The 22,909-nt window shown below is 36.4% G+C and overlaps 1 protein-coding gene across 2 annotated transcripts in view; it reads right to left on the reverse strand.

Annotated features, from left to right (window-relative positions):
• SNTG1 (syntrophin gamma 1) overlaps window positions 1-22,909 on the reverse strand; it is a 318,063-nt gene that overhangs the window by 83,278 nt on the left and 211,876 nt on the right. For both annotated transcript variants that reach the window (XM_088057611.1, XM_088057609.1), the window contains exons 8-11: window positions 20,748-20,850; window positions 19,229-19,311; window positions 13,879-14,009; window positions 8,430-8,559 (exon numbers count right to left, since the gene is read on the reverse strand). In XM_088057611.1, coding sequence (XP_087913737.1) covers window positions 8,430-8,559; window positions 13,879-14,009; window positions 19,229-19,311; window positions 20,748-20,850 — 447 coding nt within the window. The remainder of the gene's footprint in view (window positions 1-8,429; window positions 8,560-13,878; window positions 14,010-19,228; window positions 19,312-20,747; window positions 20,851-22,909) is intronic.

Consider the following 22,909-nt stretch of genomic DNA (forward strand, 5'->3'; position numbering starts at 1 on the left):
ATAAAAAAAGCAAAAGTGGGGAATAAGAATTACGTGATTACATGCATCAAATATAAAAATGTATATTCATTTTAATATTCATCAAATATATGTGATTAATAGCTTCTGAGACATTTTTTCATATAGTGAAGGATTGCAGGCTTTATTTCAGAAAGAGACAGAGCAACAAAAAATTATTTCATACAATTTTTATAATTTAGGCAAAAGCTGCATCAAGTGATTTCATAAATGCAGTAAAAAAAATTTCCCTTTGATTTACTGTACTACAGTTCCTGATTGGTATCATTAGGAAATGCCTTTTTATAGCCTGCAAAATTGTTAAAAAAACTGTAAACAATTAGAAGAAAAAGAAGAAAAGCAGAAACCTTCACACACTCATTATAAACTGTTCAAAAAGTTAGTAGTTTTCAAAGGAAATTAATAGCTTTTCAGCACAGTAAGTCAGAGAGTAGCATGCCCTGGGAAATGAGAATGAAACAAGGTGCTTCATTCTCAGTTTTTCAAGCCTGGCTTCATGACCTCAATGACAGCCTGAAACAAGTTTTGGATGTAATGATGTCATTCTCTGAAATAAACAAACTGGAGAGAAAAACCAACAAAACACCTGCAATCATGCTGGTGTCCACACAGGTGATCAACACAGCTAGGATTTCAGACACTTCAGACTTCCCCACACTCAGCCACTCAGCTATTCCAGGTATTTTTAGGAGATAAAGAACTTGTCACAGTTTCATACCTTTTGTTAGTAGAGAAACCGCAAGCCCCAAGTACTTGAGGCTCATTTCCTCTGCAGCTTAGTGATCATTTGCTGTTTTGCCTATCTGGGCTTATCTGCTCTAACCTCTAAAACCTGTCCTGGAATGGCTGGAATCCCTCTCTTCTACCCCACACCTCTGCCTCTTCCTCTGACTGCATTCTTTTCTGCAGGCAAATATAAGTTGTGCACTACTTGAATTCACTTGCCCTCTGTGGCACTTTATGAAGCAAGACAACCAAATACAGAAAGTGCTTTCAACACATTAGGCTGCTAATAACATATACCCTGAGGTGGTTTATAGCTTTTTGAGTGCATTTAAAATTCTTTCATTCTTTTTATCTTTTAATTCTCTTGTTGTGGAAGAAAGGCAAAACTCCTGACGTAGCCATCTTTTAAAAATATATTTTAAAAGTAAGAGAAATGGATGTCAAAACAAGATAACATTGCTTTAAATATGAATAATTTGTGTTTGTTGTGCGTTTTTTAAGATAGCAAAGAGGAGGAATACAAAAAGAGAGCTTATTATTGCCCAGCCTCCCACTTCCCAGTTGCTATGTTATCAACAGCAGTTTGTGATTCAACAGCGCTTTTAAAACATTCTCAATGAAAATAAACCAATTGTGGAATACTGGACATTTTACTGCACAACAAAAACTAGGTTACAGTAGCTGGAAGTCTCCAGCTGCTGCTGAAAGGGCAGCTTGGTATTTTGGCATGAAAGGGCAACTTATAATGAGTCCTTTCTTCTTCCATGTGTTACCTCTCTGCAAACCCCCAAATAGCTTACCTGTATTCCCAGTTAGACTACAATTTCATTTACTCTGGTCATCATTTTTTTTACCACTTAAAATCAATCAAGTGGTGTTGTTTGGTTTTGGGTTTGTTTTCCTAAGCGACAGGCTTCTTGTTGCTTTTTGCCAGGGTGGAATGTTGAGACCAAGTGTGGCATTCCTCCAAAGTGTCCTATAACTAAAGAGATCTTAGTTTTTATTATAATGTGTTAACTTAAGCCTTCAGTAATAATAGAATGAGGGAGGAGAAAGAGTTTCAGAGCTTCACATAAATCTTCAGAGAATAAAGAACATATTGAATATTGATGTTTTGCTTTAATTTAAATACTATTATAATACTGATGTTTTGCTTTAAATCAAATAGTAGCACAAGGCTAACATTTAATTTGACTCCATACTAAAGTGGATGAATCAAAGTGCAGGGAGTCTTTATTGAGTGAGAGCATCATATATAAAACTCAAAAAATATTCTCTCTGGAAGAATGTTTGGTTTGTTTATTTGTTTGTTTAAGATTTACATTAAAAAATAAATTTAAAAAGAAGGGCTTCTTATTGTATTGTCTCTAGGGACATTATTTGTCTTTAATTGTATTGTAGAGTTCTATATATAATACTAATACAGATGTTTTTATTTTTATCAGATATTACTGAGCACTGCAAAAGTTGTGTACTCGTATACAGCAAAACAAAAAAGACATTATTAAAAATAGCATGAATAATTGTAACATTTTGGAGAAGCACAGAAAGAAAATTTAATTTATTTTGAAAACCTATCATGAGTACTTGAAGTCTACACTGTATATTCCAAAGCAATACTGCAAGACTGCATGTCTTCATGATGAGTGCCGTCACCATAATCAGTGTGTCATAACAAATACTCCAACTATGAAGACAGAAGTTTCTTGTCACAAATTTCCCAGATAATTCAGAAATAAACATTTTGAAGAAATATTTATCAAAGAAATATTCTTTTCTTGCACTGTTTTCCTACTTGCCTCATTGTCCTTTATACTCAGGTACATTATAGAAATGCAGATGAAACTGGAGAAACAGCAATACAGTTTGGCAAGACTTAAATTTCTTTGCAGCGAAATCAATACCTTTAAGAGGGTGTAAAATGATCCACAATTATTTAAGCAAGATACAAACAAAATGTTTGTAAAATAAGACACACCTCAAATTGCCAAAAATATAAGTAAATATCAGACGAGGCCATATGTGAGGCTGGATAAAAGTGACCTGGAAACAAATGTGTTTTTAATTGTGCAGCTCATAACAGCCTACATTAAAAAAAAGGTGAGGAAAAATAGGGGTGATTTATGTTATGTAATCCTGATGCTGCACTGACTAAAGTTATTCATGTAGATCAACATTCCTTAAGAGAATCATTCATGGAGAAAAATGGCAGCAGTATGTTACATGTGTGTCAAGTTCTGGTTTTTAAATTTTCCAAAAGAGACCTCAATATCAGTACTGGAATGACTGTCTGTGTCATCTTCCCTTTACAAGGTTGAGAATGGAATGCAGAACAAAACTCAAAGTGTCAGAACACTGTGGCCACCAGAATGGCTAATGCTGCCTAAAAAGTTGTTAAATGCATATTTACTTAATAATGTCTAGGTATTTTATCTGAGTATTCGTGTCTTGGGAAATCTAAATCGTATATGTAAAAATAGTCTATTAGTAATACTTTATAGACTTCCTATAATTCTCTTTTTTTTTTGGCTTTATTTTATAATGCTTTCAACTTTTAAATTACTGTCAGTATTCGATTTTTGCTCTACTACAGAATTTAACGTAAGAGGTTTGATACTACTGCTGGTATTTTTTGATTTTATTCAAACACACATAGCTGAGTAACCAAAAAAAGATAAATTTTATTGTAATACACAGATCACAGAACATTTAAGATCATATAATCCCTGAAAACTCAAAAATTACTAACATTAGAGCATTCTAATGGCTAGCCATTGTATTGTAAATAAAAAACTAAAATATGAGTTTACTTCATGTGAGTGATATTGATTTATTCATGTAATATAACATTCCACAGTATGTTTTAACTGGTGGTAGCATCCACTGGAAAAAAATGAAACATGTTTTACTAATTTCTTTCAATAAATTACTGACACTGATTGTAGTCCTGTGATATTTTATTCTTCCTACAAGTAGAACAGGTTGTATTAATCAGTTCTTTTCTCCTGTTTTTACTTTTTGTCTCCTCTTCTACCTAGTGACTCAAAGTATCCCAGTACCCAAATTTCAGCATTGTAAAGATAAGGTATTATCATTTTATTCTTTTCTACTGAAAGTGAAACAATTTTTTTTTCTCTTAGCAGCAGTTTCTTTCACTAGGCCCTACTTTTTAAGCATACCAATTAAACTCTGTTCAAAACAAAGGTTTAGGTTCTGGAAAACACACCCATTGGGCCAATACTCAGTTTGTAGACCTCTTAATCCTAGGTTTCATGCTATTGCTGTGCTTCTATCATAAACTATGTTTGCCTCATTAATTTCACAAATGTGTTATTTTACCCAGAAAAATTCAATATAATGGGATAAAGTGAAGTTACTGTGAACTAAATCTTGTAATATCTTGTGGATTCTCAAGATAATCTTAAAACTTTTTGCCATCTAAAGTTTAGAAACTTTACCTCAGCTGCCTGTCATTTCTGTCTGATGAAGTTCATGTTGTTTCTTTGCTGTCAAGTGCTGGCTTCAAGGTAAAAAGCATAAATGTCTAACTGTTGCAGTGTCTTTCACAGAAATTATGGAAGAGGAAAGGGTAAAGATATGTTATTGCCCTCACTATTGAAAAATCTGCCACAGAGAAAACAACAGACAAGTGACAAATACCTAATTGTGAGGATAAATCCCCAAAGGTTCTATGAAGCTATATGCTAGAAGTTGCTAACTCAAATGTATTTTTTTATTATTCTTTTATTAAAAAGACCCAAAATGTCTGACATTCACTGTACTAAAGCCATTAAAAAATTTGCCTTTAAGTTTCCTGACAATTGCAGCGCATAAATTAGGGATGTATTGGCAACTGGTAGTTCTTTATAGAGCACATGATTTTGGATTATTTTCTTAGATTCTTCCAGAGTGTAATTTCTTTAAAAGAAATATTTCTTTAAAAGAAATTTCTTTTATAAGAAAATGGGTCTTTACATGACCCATTGGATACTGTCATCCTAAAATTATTTAATAAAAGAGATGTTAAAGACTATAAATCAGTATCAATTACAACCCAAATGAATACAATTTAAAAGTTCATGGATAGGCAAATAGTTCATAGCTGAATTGAACAACTGAATTGAAAATTCCTACTTGGAGCATTAGCAAGAAAAGAAGGAGCAGCTTGTTCCATTTTTAAATGGCTCTGGCCAGCCATCCAAATTGGCAACAAAAAGATGTAGAACGTCATCAGTTCGTAGAGGAATTAGAGTTCCCAAGCCCAGATTCAATTTAGCATATTCAGATTTCAGCACATGAACTTCAGTATTGGGATTGCTTAGACTAAACCTCAGGTTTAATATAACCCTTCTGGTTTTTGAGGCTATTGATAAAACTGGTTATTTTTTAGCACAGATCCAATTCAAGTGACTCAAGTTGGAGAGGAATTCATCTTCAGAAATGAATGATCCTTATAGATTCATCACCTCTTCAATTACAGTGTGATATTAAGTCACTTCCAGCAGTGCATTTATAAAGTATGCACATTGGTTGCATTCCAGTATACAAGCCCATTCATGTGGTGTAATTTAATGTATTTCACCTCATATGAGAGTGTGTTTCTTGGGACCTAAAGAAATTAGAAGTAGCAGTATCACTCTCAGTATCCTTAAAACACTGGAGGATGCTTGTGTTGACCTCCTGAAAATGAAGAAAAAGAGTGCATACCTGAGGTTTGTCTCTTAAAGAAAATCTGAAATGCAGTAAACTACATCAGTCAGCAGATGGATTTTTTTTAATCTCTTCTTAATAGGCAGAATATAATTTTCTATATCTCTGCATTAAGATTTTAACTGTCTTTTTGCATAATAATTGCAGACATCATCTTCCAGACTTTATTCAGTTAGCAACATTGTCTTTTAAAAATGGTGATCATGTCAAGGCATTTTGGTTTTGCTTCTACTTCTGCATTTCTGTTATCTCCTTGGTAGATATTGGCTATACTGCTGATACTGCAATTCAGTCACATCATGTTTGTGTCAGATATGGACAAGTTAGATCATGAGAGAAGAGTTTTTGACAGTATCCTTACAAAAAAATAAATTGATTATAGTTTCAACAAGGTATTTTGGAGGCAGAGACCCATATTCACAACTAGTAGATACATGTGGAAACGCAGGAATTGTTCGCATTTTTGGAGTTTGAACCTTCAGATAATTTTTTTCAGCCAGTTTGTGTGTGAAAAAGTGAAATAATTCAGATTTTCTGACTGAGACTAGTATGCCGCCTTCTTTCTTTTCTTTTTTATGTTTTTACAAAAATATCCAGGCATTTCTTTGGGAGATTTATTCAGAGAAACTTGCTTTGGCCCCTCAAAGACACCAGTGACAGGATATCAGGATATATATCTGCCTCCTTAGGTGTCAAGTTTGAACTCACCACCCTAGGGTCCTCTACCAGTCAAAGGAAAGACAGACATGTCCTGAGGGATTTGATTTCATTATAAAATGGATGTCAACAGTAAATAATAAGATTCACTCTGGACTTTCTGCTTTAAGACATCTAAAGTTAGGCAAGAGAAATCCCACCAAAATCTACAGAGCCCAAATTTGATACAAGGGTAAAGGAAATGCTTTAATAAACAATCTAGCTGTTACAGTCCTTTTTTTCTGATTCTTTGTTTCCTTCTTTTTCAAAAGGTAGATATGAGAAACATCATGTAAGTAAATATTTCTATGAGCTGCATGGTATTTAAATGAAACAAATTATATTCTGTAACCTCTAGAGAGGAATGAGAAGTGAATTGAAACTAAAAATTGGTGAATTTACCCAAAGAATTAAATAAATTCTTTAACTCTCTTTGTTTCTTTGGCACTGGGTAACACAGTAAGGGTGAATGACTGTGAGTAAATGCCTCTCTCAGATAGGAAAAATGCTAACATCAACAGTATGTGCATGTCAATAACCATCTTGTAAAGAAAGAAACTACAGGGACCTCTAATCACATCTAATCATTCTTCTATTCAACACTTTGGGTTTTTTCCCCCCCTCTGTGTTCCTGAGGTTTCTTATATTCACTTATCACGTATGCTGTCAAATAACTAATTCTTTCTGGCAACTGACAATTTAAAAGAAAAGTATGTTACAGGAAGGAGTGTCATTGTTTTCCATAAATTCATAAGAGCTATGAACAAATAGGACAATTCTAAAAATAGACTCATGGATAACTTTCATAAGCCCTAATTCTCACAGCTACTTTACAGGATGTCTTTGGGATAAAGCAAGTACAAAGATTGACATAAGGGCTGGATACTTTAAGCTATTTACCTCTTATAAAACATTAGATAAATTCTTTCTCTATTTTATGGAAACTAGTGTAGAATTATAAACTGTACTCAGAAAAAATATCATGTAATAACGTTGCATTGCCAAATTTCAAGTTGCCAAATTTCAAGTTATGCTAAGTAATTATAATTATAGTCTCATCAGAGCTGAAGTGCTTCAAAACACCTGTAAAATTTGGGTGCCTCTGTCTATTGTTACAAGCAAAAAACTCCACTGATTTAAGTAGCAAGAACCACTAGTAGACTGAAACAGAGATGGAAAGAGAAAAAAACCCAGATGCCTCAATTGTCAGGATGCCTAGTGAGACAAGAAAGGTTCTACATAGCAACAGCATTTTAAGGATGAATAAATAGCCACAAAGTTCGCTGGTATTGCATAGAAGCTTGCAGATGGCAGATGAATTCATGTCTGTCATGTTTTTATAATACAATGACTTTTACATATTGCTGCCAGATGGAACACAGTTTTGCATCTTGATTATAAATCTTCATAAAATACAACTTCCTTCAATGTGTTCCCTATATTTGAAACAAAAGCAAATTCAGAGACAGATTTGGGAAGCTAAAGCAGATTTAAGGAAATATAAATTAAATCCTCAAGGGCTTCCTTGTTATAACTCAGTTCAAAATAATGGAGTTCCCCATGTGTTCTCTGTTTTTGAGGAAAACCAGGGAAGGTATCATGCATGTTATTGAATGATATGAACGAACTACATGTTCATTTTTAAATGTAAACACACCCAAGGCAGGTCCAGAAGACCTCTCAATTGAACTTGGTATTTGCTAAAGCTTTTACATAACATTTATTCCAGCTTCAATAAAAAGTGGTATCTATCCCACAAGTTCAAATGGTAAGAGTGCAGTTCATGAAGAATACATGCATTTAATCACTGCTGATAATGAACATTTCTAATCTTCAACACAGAAGCACCTTGCCTTTCCCATCATGATAAATTATACCTAGACAGACCTAAATTTTAATTCAGACCTGGTTATACCACTTTCTGTAGAGATGTACTATGAAGAAAGTACAGAATTTTTGTATTTCAAATGTGTTCCTGCATCACACATGGCTTCCTCCTGTGTGTCTGGTCTTTGCTTCTAATCCTAATTGGTATTGCTAAGAAGTGAATAACTCTGATAGCGATGAAGTGAACTATATGACTGTAGGGAAGAATATTTTCCCATTCAATGACTTCTCACAGAGTCTGATTTGACGACAAACCTGAGTTGACTTCTCTCAGACAGCCTCAAGCATTGTTTATATGCAGATAATTCTGTGTGTGAGCCCATTAGGCTTTTATGACAGTTATAATCAAATATGACTGGGAAACCTTCTGGCTTACTTGGATCCATACTTACATTGTGCTTTGTGAGGTTGGAAATGTTACTTGCTATTGCTTGTAGCCAGTCAATACAGTCTTCAGCAGAGAGACACTGAATTATTCCACTGCAAACCCCATCCACAGCAATTACTTGGAACGCATTTTGCCTATAGACATATCATAACAGATCAGGTCAGAAGAAAATTTTATCAGTTCTAGCATATCATTTTAACAATACTTGTAGAAATGCTTTTCTTTCAATTACAATGAAGGTCAGCCAGTAAACACTGATAAAATGCTGGTTTTCCTGTTTCATAAATACTTGCCATATTAAAAAAAATCATGCTAAAAGCTCAATTCAGACAATATTAAGCTTCCATAAGGCTATAAAAATATTCCATAGACCAGCTCTACAGATCCTTGACCAGCAGGCTGTACAACTTCAGAAGCTGAACAAGTGAAAGAGCTGATGCATATCTAAGACTTAATATTTTAATACAGCAGGCTAAAGAGAAGGAAAGTACATTGTAAACCATAGGCAATAATTTGGTAAATTAAGTGAATACCAGCATCTTTTTCTCAACACCTTTGTTTTACTTTTATTATACAGTGTCTAAACACAGTTGCATTACTGTCTGGAGCAGCCCCTTATTGGTTGCTCAAGCTTATAAAATTTTGTTTCTCTTCTAAACTACCAATTGAAAACCTGGAGAAGTCAAAATTGATCAGGTAGCATTAATGATTTTTCCAATTGCATTTCTGAATACAGGATCATTAACAAAATACACTCCTACATCTGCCTCTACCCCCAGCACCAATCTGGGCACATGTACATAAATCTATAACTCATTATAGACTGATTTTTCACTAGCAGGCACTGAGCAATTATAGAACAAGAGAAAATTTTTCAGATGCTAAAGCAGTAACTGACCTAATTTCTTCAGTAAATAGCCTTTCTTGCTAAAAGCTCACAGGTCTCTGTCTTCAAAACCAAAAAAACGTCAATAATAATGCGTATCCCAGATTAGGAGATCACTGAATATGCAGAGAATACCAAGTTCCACTGCTGACTTTCTGCTACAAACCCAACTGTTAATGATCAATTCATAGTTTAAGTACATTATTCAGATTCTTTGAGAATGGCTCAAGCAAAGTGCCTGTTATCTTTAGGGTAAAACTGAGTGTCACTAATGACAGTTTCTGGCATCTGAAGACAGATATCAATTTTGAAAAGCTGTTTTTTTGGGGTCTTTTACCTCTTAAAATTTTATTCTATCTGTAGAGAATGTAAGGTTAATATTTATCTTCACTCCATCCATGTTGAGAACAGACTGTTTCTTCACTCAGGAGAAGCAATAAAAATGAGCTAGAGCCATGCCTTTGCTTTGACTGTTCTAGCATGAGAACCAGCTTCTGCAGGATCATGAGGCTTATACTGACACGTTCTCGTAGGGTTCTGTGGTTTCATTAAACCCACCAGTTTAGTTGTCTTTCCCAGGGGTAAAGATTTTTCTTTAAATTCACAAAAACCAAGACAGACTTCTTTCAGAGATTCATTTTCACAACAATTCTGGTAAAGTTTTGAGGAAGGTTTATTAAAAAAAATCTTCAGGTAATGTTGTTAGTATTTATTTATTCTACCCTTTATTTTAGATGTATATAAATATAAATAGCAATTTTTTCCAGAATAAATTTTTAAATCCTCACAGGAAGAACATAGCATGGGCTTAAAACTGTTGATCTCTTTTAGAAAAGTAGCACTAATTTCAGGACTTGCTTTGTTTCTGCACAGTTTATCATAAATCAGAGCAGGGATCCAAGAGATCTATTAACGTGCAACATTAATACAAGTACAAAAACCTCAATATGTTTGAGATTCAATCCTCAAGGAGAAATTTCCCTTACCTACAAACAAAGTGAACCTGGTGCATTTGGGGGTATCAGATTGTTCCTGCTATTCCTAGGAATTTGATCTGTGCAAGTAAAAATCATTCATCCATACTGTTATTACCCAAGTATCAATACCAAATATCAATAGTATTGTACATGGTCACCTAATAAATTACTTTTGAATGTGTCTTGGAAGTAGATAGCCTTACATAATTGTAATAGTATTTTCTTGAATAAGTCTATCAGCCCAAGTCCATAATACCATGCAGACCTGAAAATATATGTATTAAATAGATGTTTTGTACTAAATGGAACAAATAGTAGATTAATCACTTTATAATACACAAACAAAATTGACAATGGATAAACACTTATTTATCTAAATGTTTCAGGTTCTGGGCCTTCTGGAACACAAAACCCATATTTGAAGCTAATAAGCTTTGCATGATTAACCTGAGTGTCTTCTAGAATTCTGTATGAATACCCTCCAGAATTTATGTATCTCAGCCATTCCACTGGAAAAGCTACAACATGACTATGAGATTTAATATTGTATATGAGAACAATATATTTCCAAATAAAACTCTGAAATACAAAAAAGTTATTAGGCTTTACACAGTGAAAACAGGCTTGTAAATGCTAACCATGGAAAATGTAATGAATTAGCTTTCATTTCATGTTGCTTCCTTATATTATTTTTAATATCCTTTCTTTTATGTTTCTAGCAGTCTCTTATAAAAAGTATCTACCTTTCTCTCATAACAAATTCAGAGAGGGAGCAACATTTAAAAATGTTTACAGCAATTTAAAGTAAGCTGTCTTGCCAGCAACATAAAATGTTGATTCTGTGCTTTAAGAAAAACCCACTTCCTCTCTCATACGCATCCTGTGTATTTGGGTCTTTTAAGACTTACTTCTTCATGTTAGACAGAATAGAAGGACACAAGGAAAAAATTATCAGAGTAGTTTTTCAAGGTTTGAGTACAAGTTCAGGTATTTTGTTTCATATTAATACACTTTTACTTTCTAGAAATTCAAATCTCATGAATATCATTACTACCTAAGACACTTCCTTTGTTATGTACAAGTTCTATAATATGAACATTAAGCTTTTTTTTTATTGATGCAGATGACTGAATTTTAAAACTCTAGATCTATGTACAGCTGCTTATGTGCTAATTCTCCATATAAGCAGTTCTATTCAATTCAATATCTATTCTGAAGTATACAGTAGAACAGATCTCAGATTTGACTGCTATGATTTTGGGTGCTTTATGCTTCATTGTTAAAAGATAGAGCTGAAGGCTTTCACAGAATTTAGTAAAACACCTCCTGCCTCTCTGGTGACTTTATCCTGCTCCAGCTCAGCACAGCCAAGAAGCCTTTGTAGCCTTTGGTTGACACCTTGCCTCCCTGGGACAGCCATTGCTCCTCAACAGACCAAGGTTCATGCAGCCAAGTAAATATGATCCTGCTCTTACTGGTCAAAAGCTGCTGGCTGGCTTTAGCTCCACAACGATCTACAACAACTATTGCCTCACCTGCATTAATTTCAGCTCTGTGAATAGGAGAAATGGCTGGCAGACCTAGGCAGTGTAATTCTAACAACAGCTCTAAGAACCAGCTGAGGCAGTGGACAACTTTTGTGCAACTTCCAAATGTTTACTGAGTACCAATAAGAAATAAAAATTAACTCCACAAAAATGCCAAACAGATTCTCTTCCCCCAGTTTCTCGGGGTTTCATAAATCCACTTCTAGGGGATTGATTAGAAGAATAAATTATGGAGTAAGCGGCTCTGTACCAGTACACAGCTTTCCTACAGATAATGTCTTTACATACTAGAGCTCACAGGAGTATTTCAGTATGAGAAGTTCAGTCTTACACAGATGATGAATCCATACAATAGCTAGACATTTAAAACTTTTAACAAGTATGGTCTTGTATACTTGCCTTGTTGGATTTTGTAGTTGCTTTCATTTCTATTTCATTGCTTTACAAACAGTAATCATTACAGAATATTTTTGTCTTCCCTCTTAATTTCTTCTGATTTATTAGGATTGTATTAAATTAAACAATGTCAAGTTCTTGGACTGTATTGGGTCTTTCTGAGATTAATTTTAATTTCTCCACAGCAGCCCTCATAGTGTTGTGCTTTGCATTGGTAACTACAAAGATACTGATTACGAAACAAAGTTTAGGCTACCGCTAAGCAGCGCTGGCACAGCATCAAAGCTGTTGCTCCAGCATTCTCTCCTCACCAATAGGATGGGGAAACAAAATCTTGGGACGGCAAATAGCCAGGACAGCTGACCCAAACTGTCTATACCATATGACATCTGCTCAGCAATGAAAGCTAGGGAAAAGGAAGTGAGGGAGGGCACATTAATTATGACACTTGTCTTCCAGAGCAACTACTACATGTACCAAAGCCCAGGACGTGACTGAACATCAACTGCTGATGGGAAATTGAAAACAAATATTTTGGGTTTTTTGCTTCCATGTGTGGCTTTTGCTTTTGCTTTATTAAGCTGCCTTTATCTTCACTCACCAGATTATTTCCATACTATTTCCTTCCCCTCCATCCTGTTGAGAAGGGGAGGGATAGAGAAGCTTGGCTGACACGGCAGCCAGCCATGGTCAACCCATCACGATGATGCAATAAAGTTAAACCCGCGTCTGAGCTTTGGACAGCTATCCCAGTGATTGTAAAAAATTGGCAATGTTAACACATGCAAAGTAAAACACAGAAGAAAATAATCTTAGCTATATGGAAGCAACAACAAAAAAGTCCCTACTGTAGCTATAAACATAAAGCAAAGAAGTACAAGATCTGGGAGATACTTATGAGCTCAGGCTCTTGCTTATGGTCCTTGTCTGAGTATGCTTGCAGGTACTTCTGTGCCTGGACATGTATCCCACTGATTTGGACTTCTAGGCTGGCCTCCCAGCCTAAATTGAGCCCCATCTGACCATGACGGACTTCTCTGAAGACTGTCCCTAAGCTTTCTCTGTTCCTCCATGGGAAGCAGAGGGATAGGATCTTTGCCTGCATAGGCAATGCTTTGTCCAGCCTCACTGACACCCTCTCTCTTGGCTTATCTTCCCCATAGGGCAGCCAGTCCTTTCTGCTCTCAAAAAAGATTATTTCACCCAGTGTAGGTATCAGATGATGTATCTAACACGAACAAAAGGAAACACATTTTAAAAATACTATCACATTGCAGAGCTCAATGCCATAATGCATTGTAAAAATCAACAGCACAAAAAAAAAAGCAACTTAGAAAGAAGCTTTTGAAGACAGGTGCATTAGCAGCTATTAAATATGATGACGTGTGTTTCATCTCAAACTGCAAAATGTGCTGAGCCCTAGATGCAAGTGGAAAGATCACCCATCATCTCCCTACATACCTGGGATGATGTCAGAGGAGAATATGAGCCAAGGTAGACCTAGAAGGACCTTTATGAAAGCTCCTATATTTCATGTCTCTGTCAGCTGCCGTGGAAATAATAATGCAATTTCTCCAACAAGGCAACTCCCTAGGGCATGCATCTGTCAACCAAGAACTCAAGTTTCAACCTTCAGAACTTCTTTACCTGCACAAATCTGATCCTGGAAGGTACTGGGAAAATCGTGAATGAAGAAGTGGAATTAATCGAAGATCACACCACCTTTTCTCCCACCTAAGTCCTGGGGATGCTGGCCATGAGGAACATGATAATGTATCCTGAAAAACATTAAAAGGTCCTTCTCAGTTTTGAACATCATTGTAAGTACTCAGCAGATTTGGAAAGAATGAGATAGACTTCAAAGACTCTATATTTAATTTGGCAGTGTTCCATTTTTCCTAAATAATTTGTCATTAGTTATTAGTGAGCACTGCAAAGATTCTGAATAGAATCTCTAAATTACTCACAATACAACCATAATTCAGTTGTTTCCTGTGGCTCTGTACACATTTACATACATATCTTCTCTAATGATATCACCTCAAAACCTGGTAATTGGGAATGGAATTTAACATGCGATGAAAATTGTCAAAATTGTCAAAACTACATGCTTGTGATGAATAATTTTACCTACTTACAGAAGACATGGCTTATATTAAGACTGAACTTTATCATGATTATGATCATATCTAAAAGAAAGAGTATATAAATATCTAGAGTCTAATTTGACCAGTATTTTTCAAGAATATAGATTTGCATGCTTATAAAAAGTTAAATTATCAACATCTGTTTCTAAAAATACAACCCCTCTTTCTTTATAAAATGCTTTATAAAATAGTGCTAACGATGATGTTAATTTTCTGAAATAGCACGATTCTTTGAAGTGCCTTCTTATAGCAACAAAGGACGAGGAAAAAGCAGAGGTATTTAATGCCTTCTTTACTACAGTCTTTAATAGTAAGACTAGTTATTTGCCTGGTAGCAAACCTCTGAGCTGGGAAACAGGGATTAGGAGCTGAGTGAAGCCACCATAATACCAGGGGAAGTGGTCAGTGATCTGCTGCAGCATTTAGGCACACACAGGTCTATGTTGCCAGATGGGATCCACTAAAGAATAGTGAAGAAAGTGCTCAGGAAGCCACTTTCCATCATTTACCAGCAGTCCTGGCTAACCAGCAGGGTCTCAATTGACAGGAAATTGGCAAATATGATGCCCATCTACAGGACAGGCAAGAAGGAGGATCTGGGGAACTACAGGCCTGTCAGTCTGACCTGGGGTAGGTCATGGAGCAGATCACTGTGAGTGCCATCCCACACCACATACAGGACAACCAGGGAATCAGGTCAGCCAGCACAGGTTTATGTAAGGCACATCCGGCCTGACCAGCCTGATCCCCAATTATGACCAGATGACCAATCTAGTGGATGAGGGAAAGGCTGTAGATGTTGTCACCTGGACTTTAGTAAAGCCCTTGGCACAGCATTTTCCTGGAGAAACTGGCTGCTCATGGCTTCAATGGGTGCACAGTTCACTGTGTAAAAATCTGGCTGGCTGGATGGGCCCAGAGAGTGGTGGTGACTGGAGATACATGCAGCTGATGGACAGTCATGACTGGTGCTGTCTAGGGCTCAGTGTTGGGGCCAGCACTATTTAATATTTAATACTGATAATCTGGAAGAGGGGATGAAGTGCACTCTGAGCTGACGGATGACTTCAAGTTTGAGTAGGAGTGTTGGTAGATCTCCTGTAGGGTAGGAAGACACTGCACAGGGGTCTGGACAGGCTGAATAAAAGGACTGAGGCCAATTGTCTGAGATTCACATGAAAAAGTTCCAGGTCCTGCACTTTGGTCACAACAACCCCAGGCAGCACCACACCAGAGTGGCTGGAAACCTGCCCAATGAGAAAGGACATGGGGGTACTGGTCAACAGCAGCTGAACATGAGCCATCTGTGCCCTGGTGGCCAAGAAGTCCAATGGTATCCTTGCCTGGATCAGCAATAGTGTGGCCAGCAGGAGCAGGGCAGTCAGTGATTGTCCCTCTGTACTGAGCACCAGTGAGACCTCACCTTGAGTGCCATGTTCAGTTTTGTGCCCTTCACTCCGACAAGAACATTGAGGTGTCGGGGCATGTCCAGAAAAGGGTCTGGATGGAAAAGGGTCTCTGAGGGGCAGCTGAGGGAGATGAGGTTGTTTAGCCTGGAGAATGGAAGGCTCAGGGGAGACCTTATCGCTCTCCACCATTACTTGAAATAAGGCCGTAGCCAGGTGGGGCTTGACAGCTTCTCCCAAGTAACAAGTGACGGTATATCAATATATAAGTAAAATTAAACCTGCTGATTTACATTCTTTTTAAACTCAAACTTCATATTTTTTTACACTGGTATCTTCTATAAGATAAATATTACAAAAAATAAGTATACCTTCTATTTTTCTAGAGTATGCATGTTGCATAAGACCTATGGAATTATAAAGCTTTACAAATTTGAACTTTACTTTTACGTATATGTTCATATATCTTTTATGTATATGAAACAAAATATCACAGTAAATATGTTAGCTGAGCAGCAGGCTTTTCATAGGTAGTTCACTTATTTAAAACACTGAATCTCTGGTGAAAAATTCCATAGCTTCAATAAAAATAAATAAATTATTGGCTAGGAAGACTACACTAGGTTGTTCTTTTGAACATCTTCAATTTTTAATGTTTTCTCTCTGATTTTGGGAATCTTTCTTCACCTGTGATTAAACTTGGGGAAAAGATGAAATGCAGTAAAAGTTCAGATACAAACTGTAGGCCTAGATATGGCTACAAGAAAAATGTTAACCCTATCTTTAGACTACATAACACTGTGAACTGTTGACAAAAGACCAAAACCAGTCTTTTCTACTTCAAGTTCTGAGTCAGAAGTCTCCTTCATATGAATCAACAAGACTATAAAATAGGAAACAAGACTATGGTTGTAAGTCACAGAATCATGGAATGTGAGTTGGACAGGACCCACAAGGTTCATCAGGCCCAACTCTTGGCACTGCACAGGACATCCCCAATAATCCCACAGTGTTCCTGAGAGTTTTTTTCAAACTCTTCTTGCCCTCTGTCAGGCTGATGCTGTGTCCACTTCCCTGGGAAGCCTGTCCTAGTGCTCAATCATCCTCTAAGCAAAGAACCTTTTTCTAACATCCAACCTAAACCTTGCAGACACAACATTCCCCTGGGCCCTGTCACTGGTACCCACACAGAAGAGATCAGGGTCTACCTCTCTTCTTCTCCTCACCAGGAAGTTGTAATTGCCATTAGGTCTCCCCTCAGTCTCCTCTTCTCGAGGCTGAACAGACCAAGTGACATCAGCCTCTCCTCATACAGCTTCTCCTCCAGACCCTTCACCATCTTCGTTGACCTCCTTTGGAGCTCTCTAAGACCTTTGTATTTGTTTTATACTGTGGCACCTAAAAATGCCCCCAGCACTCAAGGTGAGGCTGCCCCAGTGCAGAGCAGAGTGGGACAATCCCCTCCTTTGCCCAGCTGGCCATGCTGTGCCTGATGCCCCCCAGGACACGCTTGGCCCTCCTGGCTGCCAGGGCACTGCTGGCTCATCTTCAACTTGCCAGTGACCAGGACCCCCAGGTCCCTTTCTGTGACATTGCTTACCAGCTTCTCATTCCCCACTCTGTGTGTGCACCCAGGGTTGCCTTCTCCCAGGTCCAGAATCCAGCTCTTGCCCTTGTTAAAATTCATATTGTTGGTGGCTGCTCAGCCCTCAAACTTGTCAAGGTCTCTGTAAAGCCTCTCTGTCTTTGAGGGAGTTAAAAGTTCCTCCAAATTTTTGTATCAACTGCAAACTTATTTAGTATCCCTTTGAGTCCTGAACCCAAGTCACTGATCAGAATGCTGATGAACACTGGGTGTGAGATACAGCCATGAAGAACCCCACTAGTGACCATTCACCAGCCTAAATTCACTCTGTTCACCATAACTCTTTGTGTCCAACCATGAGCCAGTTGCTCACCGATCACACGTTTACACAGCTGACAGAACTCCTTCTAGAAAATATTCTGAGAAAAAGGAAGAGCTGTGGCATAGAATTTGTACGTAACTTAGGAATTCATATTGAGGGCTCCTTTGGTTTTATGAAGAACTCTGTTCCCATGACAAGGGGACACATAAGAACCACACCTTGCTCTTCACTAGAAAATTTAATTTAGGGTGAATTACAGACTCATGATACTAGATTATATTATTTAAATTGAAAGAAGAACACTTGGTTTCAGTTAATTATTTCAGTTAATTATTTCTATTTGAGCTATTTCTAGTTCAAATGGAAACTAGAGCTCATCTAGATAAGCTTTGACACCTGCAAAAAAGAATTCACAAATAAAAGCATGTTTTTATCATAAAAGCAAAATTGGAATTATAGCAGCTAGTTGAATAAATCAGCCTAGCATCTACTGCCACAGCATTTTTACATACATACATTCATATCTATATAGATACATGAGAAAGGTCTGATTTTGTTGATGCTGTACAAATTACATCTATTTTTATTGTTATTTGATATAAATTTTATTGATGTTATCTATTTATAACTTCCACTTTCTAAAATTTGTATATTTCTGAAGGGTTTTCCAGATGATAATTGTGTTTAAATCTGTGGTATTGATATTTAAATCTGTGGGCTGCTATTTAAAACCTTTAATAGAAAAACATGAACGTACAATAAAACAAGATGAAATTTAGAAGTGGCTGCTCAGCATGGCTTACATTTCAGCTTTTTAAATATTTGTTTTTTAAATTATAATCTATACTGGTTTATTTATTCTGTGCTTTTTCTATTTTCATCTATCACAAAACCAAATACTCAACAAAAACCCTCAAACTATATAAAATAAAGGAAATTTTGCATTTTCTGGCTAAAAAAAAAATTAAAGTCCCTTGTTCCACTTCAAAGGCATCTTTTAGTAGATATCTGATCAGACATCTGTAGCATTTTATCCCAGAGACATTCTTTTCCATAGTGTTATCCCACTTCGGGTAAGATTTTAAGTACACATTACCAGAAGTAAAACACTCTCACCTTAAAAATAGGCACCTAATCATCTTTTGCCAAAAACTTTAGATAATGCATGCAATATTAGTAATGCAAAATAGTCTCAAAAAGTTTCTTCCTTTTTTATAAATAGATATATTTTAATTTAAGGAGTTTTAATTCCTATGCAGAGAAAAAAATGTAGATGGAAAACCTTTTGCAAAATCCCTACTGCCCATGTAAACAGCAATCACATGTACCAAGGTACAATCTCAGCTGTAATAATTTGTGACAGTTTAATTCCCAGCCATAATTTCTGGCTATTTTTTTTTTCCCTTCTACAGAACTGTCTGTCTCCAGAGTTAGGTAGAGCTCCTCCCTGTTAAATGTCCTTTATTTGTACTTCAATTAGTTATTATACTATAAATATTCCTCTGTTTAATTCCACTGAGGAGATTCAAGCTCTTACCGTGTTGTTGGGGTGGTAGTTGAGATGCAAACCACTGTCACAGAGGGGAGAGGATGTGCCACTGCTTTGGTCACTGGGGGCACCTAAGACAAATACAAACACAAATTCACAAGAAAATTCTTCATTCATCTATGATGACATAATTCAAATTTGTATGTGTATGTATGCATTCTCCCCACACCCTAATAACTTCTATCATATACAGCAATTATAATTATAATTAATTTACTTTCTCCATTCAGCCAGTATCAGTCTTCTGGCTTGAGTGGAATGTCTTTGTAAGCTAAATAGAAGCTCAAGAACAACTTTCCCAGTGCTTTGATTAAAAAAGAAAGTTAATGTCTGTTTGACAAGAAAAATCACACATTTCTTTCAAATTTGATAATAAAAGGGAAATGTGTACCTTCTCTGTTGGTTTTTACTTGAAGGAACTCATCAGATAACCATTTTGTTACTCTCAGTGGAGTTTACAGTTCTGAATGTTCTTGTAATGGTTTAAGAAATTACAGTGCTACACCTCAAGAGTGACATGACAGGATCCATGCAAATACACATCCCTGTGCATCACTCAGGCTACTCTGTGGTACCACAGCCTTTCATAAAAGGGACAGAGGTACCGGGACACATTATTATTCAATATAGTGTTCTGATTTTTTTCTTGTTTCATTTAAAGTTAATACATAGACAAGAGAAAAAGACAATATTCCATCAAATGTTTGTATAAAATGTTATTTCATTATTTAGATTATTTAATTCCTGCTAATTTAAAATCAAAGGCTAGAAGTATTGAAATCAAATATTTATTGTTTTTTTGCTTAAAACTTGAGCAATTTAGTTCACACTCTTAGGGAGCAAAAAGCAAAAGGAAAGCAGAGGTTGCAAAAGGCACAGGCTGATATATAAATATGCTTAGATATGCTGCAATTGTCTATAATTATGCATCCACACTTACAATTTAATATAATTAAAGGAAGACAGCTGTCTCCATACGACTCTCATGGGTCTAGTTCACTACAACTCAGTTTGGACTAAAACAAAATACTTACCATTCCAGAGTAATTTATTCTTAGGTAGACAGACATCTCCACCAAAGCCTCTGAATTTTAAACAGCAAAATTAAGTCCTCTAAATATATACACAAAATCTCATTTTCACATTTACTAGAAAATATTCCCTGGGACTAAAATACTAGCTGATGCTGCCCGAAAAATTGATTTTAAATACTCTGCATGAGGATGTGAGCTATTGCAAACTAATGTAATTCTACTGTTTTTCCTGCAAATTTACTGATTCACACCAGCCAAATGCCTGGTTATCTGTTTTTCAACCATAGATAGCAATTTTTCTCTTGAGGTCAATGTTAACACAAGCCCTGGCAAATGGAGCAACTCATATTTAGGCAGTAAGGATGATTGTAAAAGCTGCTGTCAATCACTCTTAATGCATGGTAGTTTCAGAAGCTGCAAGTGTTCATGGGTATTGAATTGAGGGTTCTTTTGGCCAAGTAATAAAGGCTTACATGCACAGTCTTCATTCAGTGGCAGTTTGAGAAAAGCAGGTGCTCTTTTCAGAAAGGACACAGTTAGGGTCACCTCTTCCCCTGCGTTGCGAAGGACCTGTACCTGGAAAAGAAATATAGGCAGACACCTTGAAATAAATTTATGGCCAAATGCATTAGGAAATGTAAGCAGCACCATACAGCTTTCGCATAGCAGACTATAACTGCTTAGCAGATGATTGCAATTACATTTTTTTGAGAGGAAACCGAGACATAAAACTAGCTATGTGCTTGTCAATTGTGTTTCTAGCCACACATGCAGTTAATGTGGTGAGGGGGGCATTAGCCTCCTATATGAGTACTGGCTTTGACCTGTGCTATTGAAGAACTTGCTCCATTCAGCTATGTAATTCCTTCTTTCAGGTGTGGAATCATCCTCCCTAGCATGTGTTTATTTAAAAAAATAAATATTTTTTTTACGCATATATATTTAGTCTTTTCTTATAAATCAACCGAAACAACAGTAGTTTCCACAGCTGTGCCATAATCCTATGAGCAAGTCTTTCCAACACTCAGAGTTAAATTTAGCTTAAGCACTACAGCATGGATGAGAGACCTAATCTTCATCACAGACACAGAGGCAAAGAACCTATTTTAAGCCTTAAATCTTAGATAAGCACAGGCTTAGGTCTTGCCAAAGGGCAGCTTGTATTTTGGACATAGAATGAGCAAAGCACCTATCCAGCTGTGAATACTTTTAGCCTTCCTGTGCTCTCCCATAGTTTCCCCTTTGGCTTTTGTTCATCTTTAGCTTTTTTGGGGTACAGCTGCAGACACCCCAAACATACAGCAGAGTGAGGGACTCCAGGCACCTACCAAGAGTAGCCGTAAGGAGGCACAAAAGCAACTAAGCAAAATGCTGTATTAAATAGCTGAGGAGGAACATCTGAATTGGCTTATAACATAGCCAAGAAGAATCAGATCTGTTTCAGAGAACAACCATTTCCCATTCTGGCTCTATAACTTCAAAACTCTTCAAGGGTTGATTTAATTTGGGCTTACAATGACAGAAGATTGCACCATGCCTCTCTTTGAGTGACTGTGTTCATAGTGTGCAGAGAGCCAGCTCACAGGCAGCCACATTCAGAGAGCTGCTACACAGTGAGACATTAGGCAAACATTTTAAACTAACGCATATCTGTTCCCTTTCTCCTGTGTAGCTGGATAACACACAGGTAACCCTTCCATCATGCTGCGGCTTGTGAGAAAGCCTTGTAAAAAATTTATGAAGCATTGTTACTCTTTAATTACGCCTGTCAATAACCTACTCAACAGATTTATTTATATGCATGTGTATCACTATATTGGGATGCTTTCACATGGAATCACTGCATTATGCTGTTAACTTTAAGTAATTCTTTGGGAAAAAATGTCAACTTTGCCTTGAAACACCATATTTCCTACTCCATGCTGGTTGCCACAGAGGACTGACAATATGATGACAGAATATTTAATTCAGTAACTGAAATTTTAGGGTCTTTATTGTTTAAAATAGCACAGCGGTTGCCAATGCACATTTTGCAGTTTAGTAGGTATTTATATGTATGTGCGCAAATAAACACAGAAACATCAAAACAGATTTAATTAACTTCGTGCCAAAAGCTTCATCTGTAACACAGAATCATAGAATCATTTAGGTTGAAACACGAGTCTCTTTGATGAGCAGTTCCCATTTCTGATGCATTTTCTATCTTAAAATTTGTAAGTGGCAATTATTTCCTAGAAAGATGACTTGTCCAGAAAAGTAGACCAAGACTCCAAAGTCCTGAATTCAACCAGAGAAAACATCCTGTATTCTCAGCCTCCGTATAAAATTCATTCTTTTCCTCTCTTATGTAGCAGTCACACAGTTCAGAGTAGTCAGAGCCAAAGCAGAAATTTACAGGAATGTACCCTATTGCTTCAACAGATTAGAAAAAGTTCAGGAAAATAAAGCTACTTTCTGCTGTTAAAAAAAAAAAAAAGTATTTATTTTTGCTCAGGAACAGAGAATAAATAAGTGAAGAAGTTACAGCATGACTATGTTTAATTTATAAAGTCACCTTTTAAGATAAGGATAAGTGGATATCATCTGTGAAAGAAGCTGAGACAGTAACTGCCCTAAATCGTTCTTCCAAGAGTCT

The sequence above is a fragment of the Pseudopodoces humilis genome, chromosome 1, assembly GCF_049639895.1.
Source record: "Pseudopodoces humilis isolate 2021_Gansu_Grassland_sample_001 chromosome 1, ASM4963989v1, whole genome shotgun sequence".
Classification (NCBI taxonomy): domain Eukaryota; kingdom Metazoa; phylum Chordata; class Aves; order Passeriformes; family Paridae; genus Pseudopodoces; species Pseudopodoces humilis.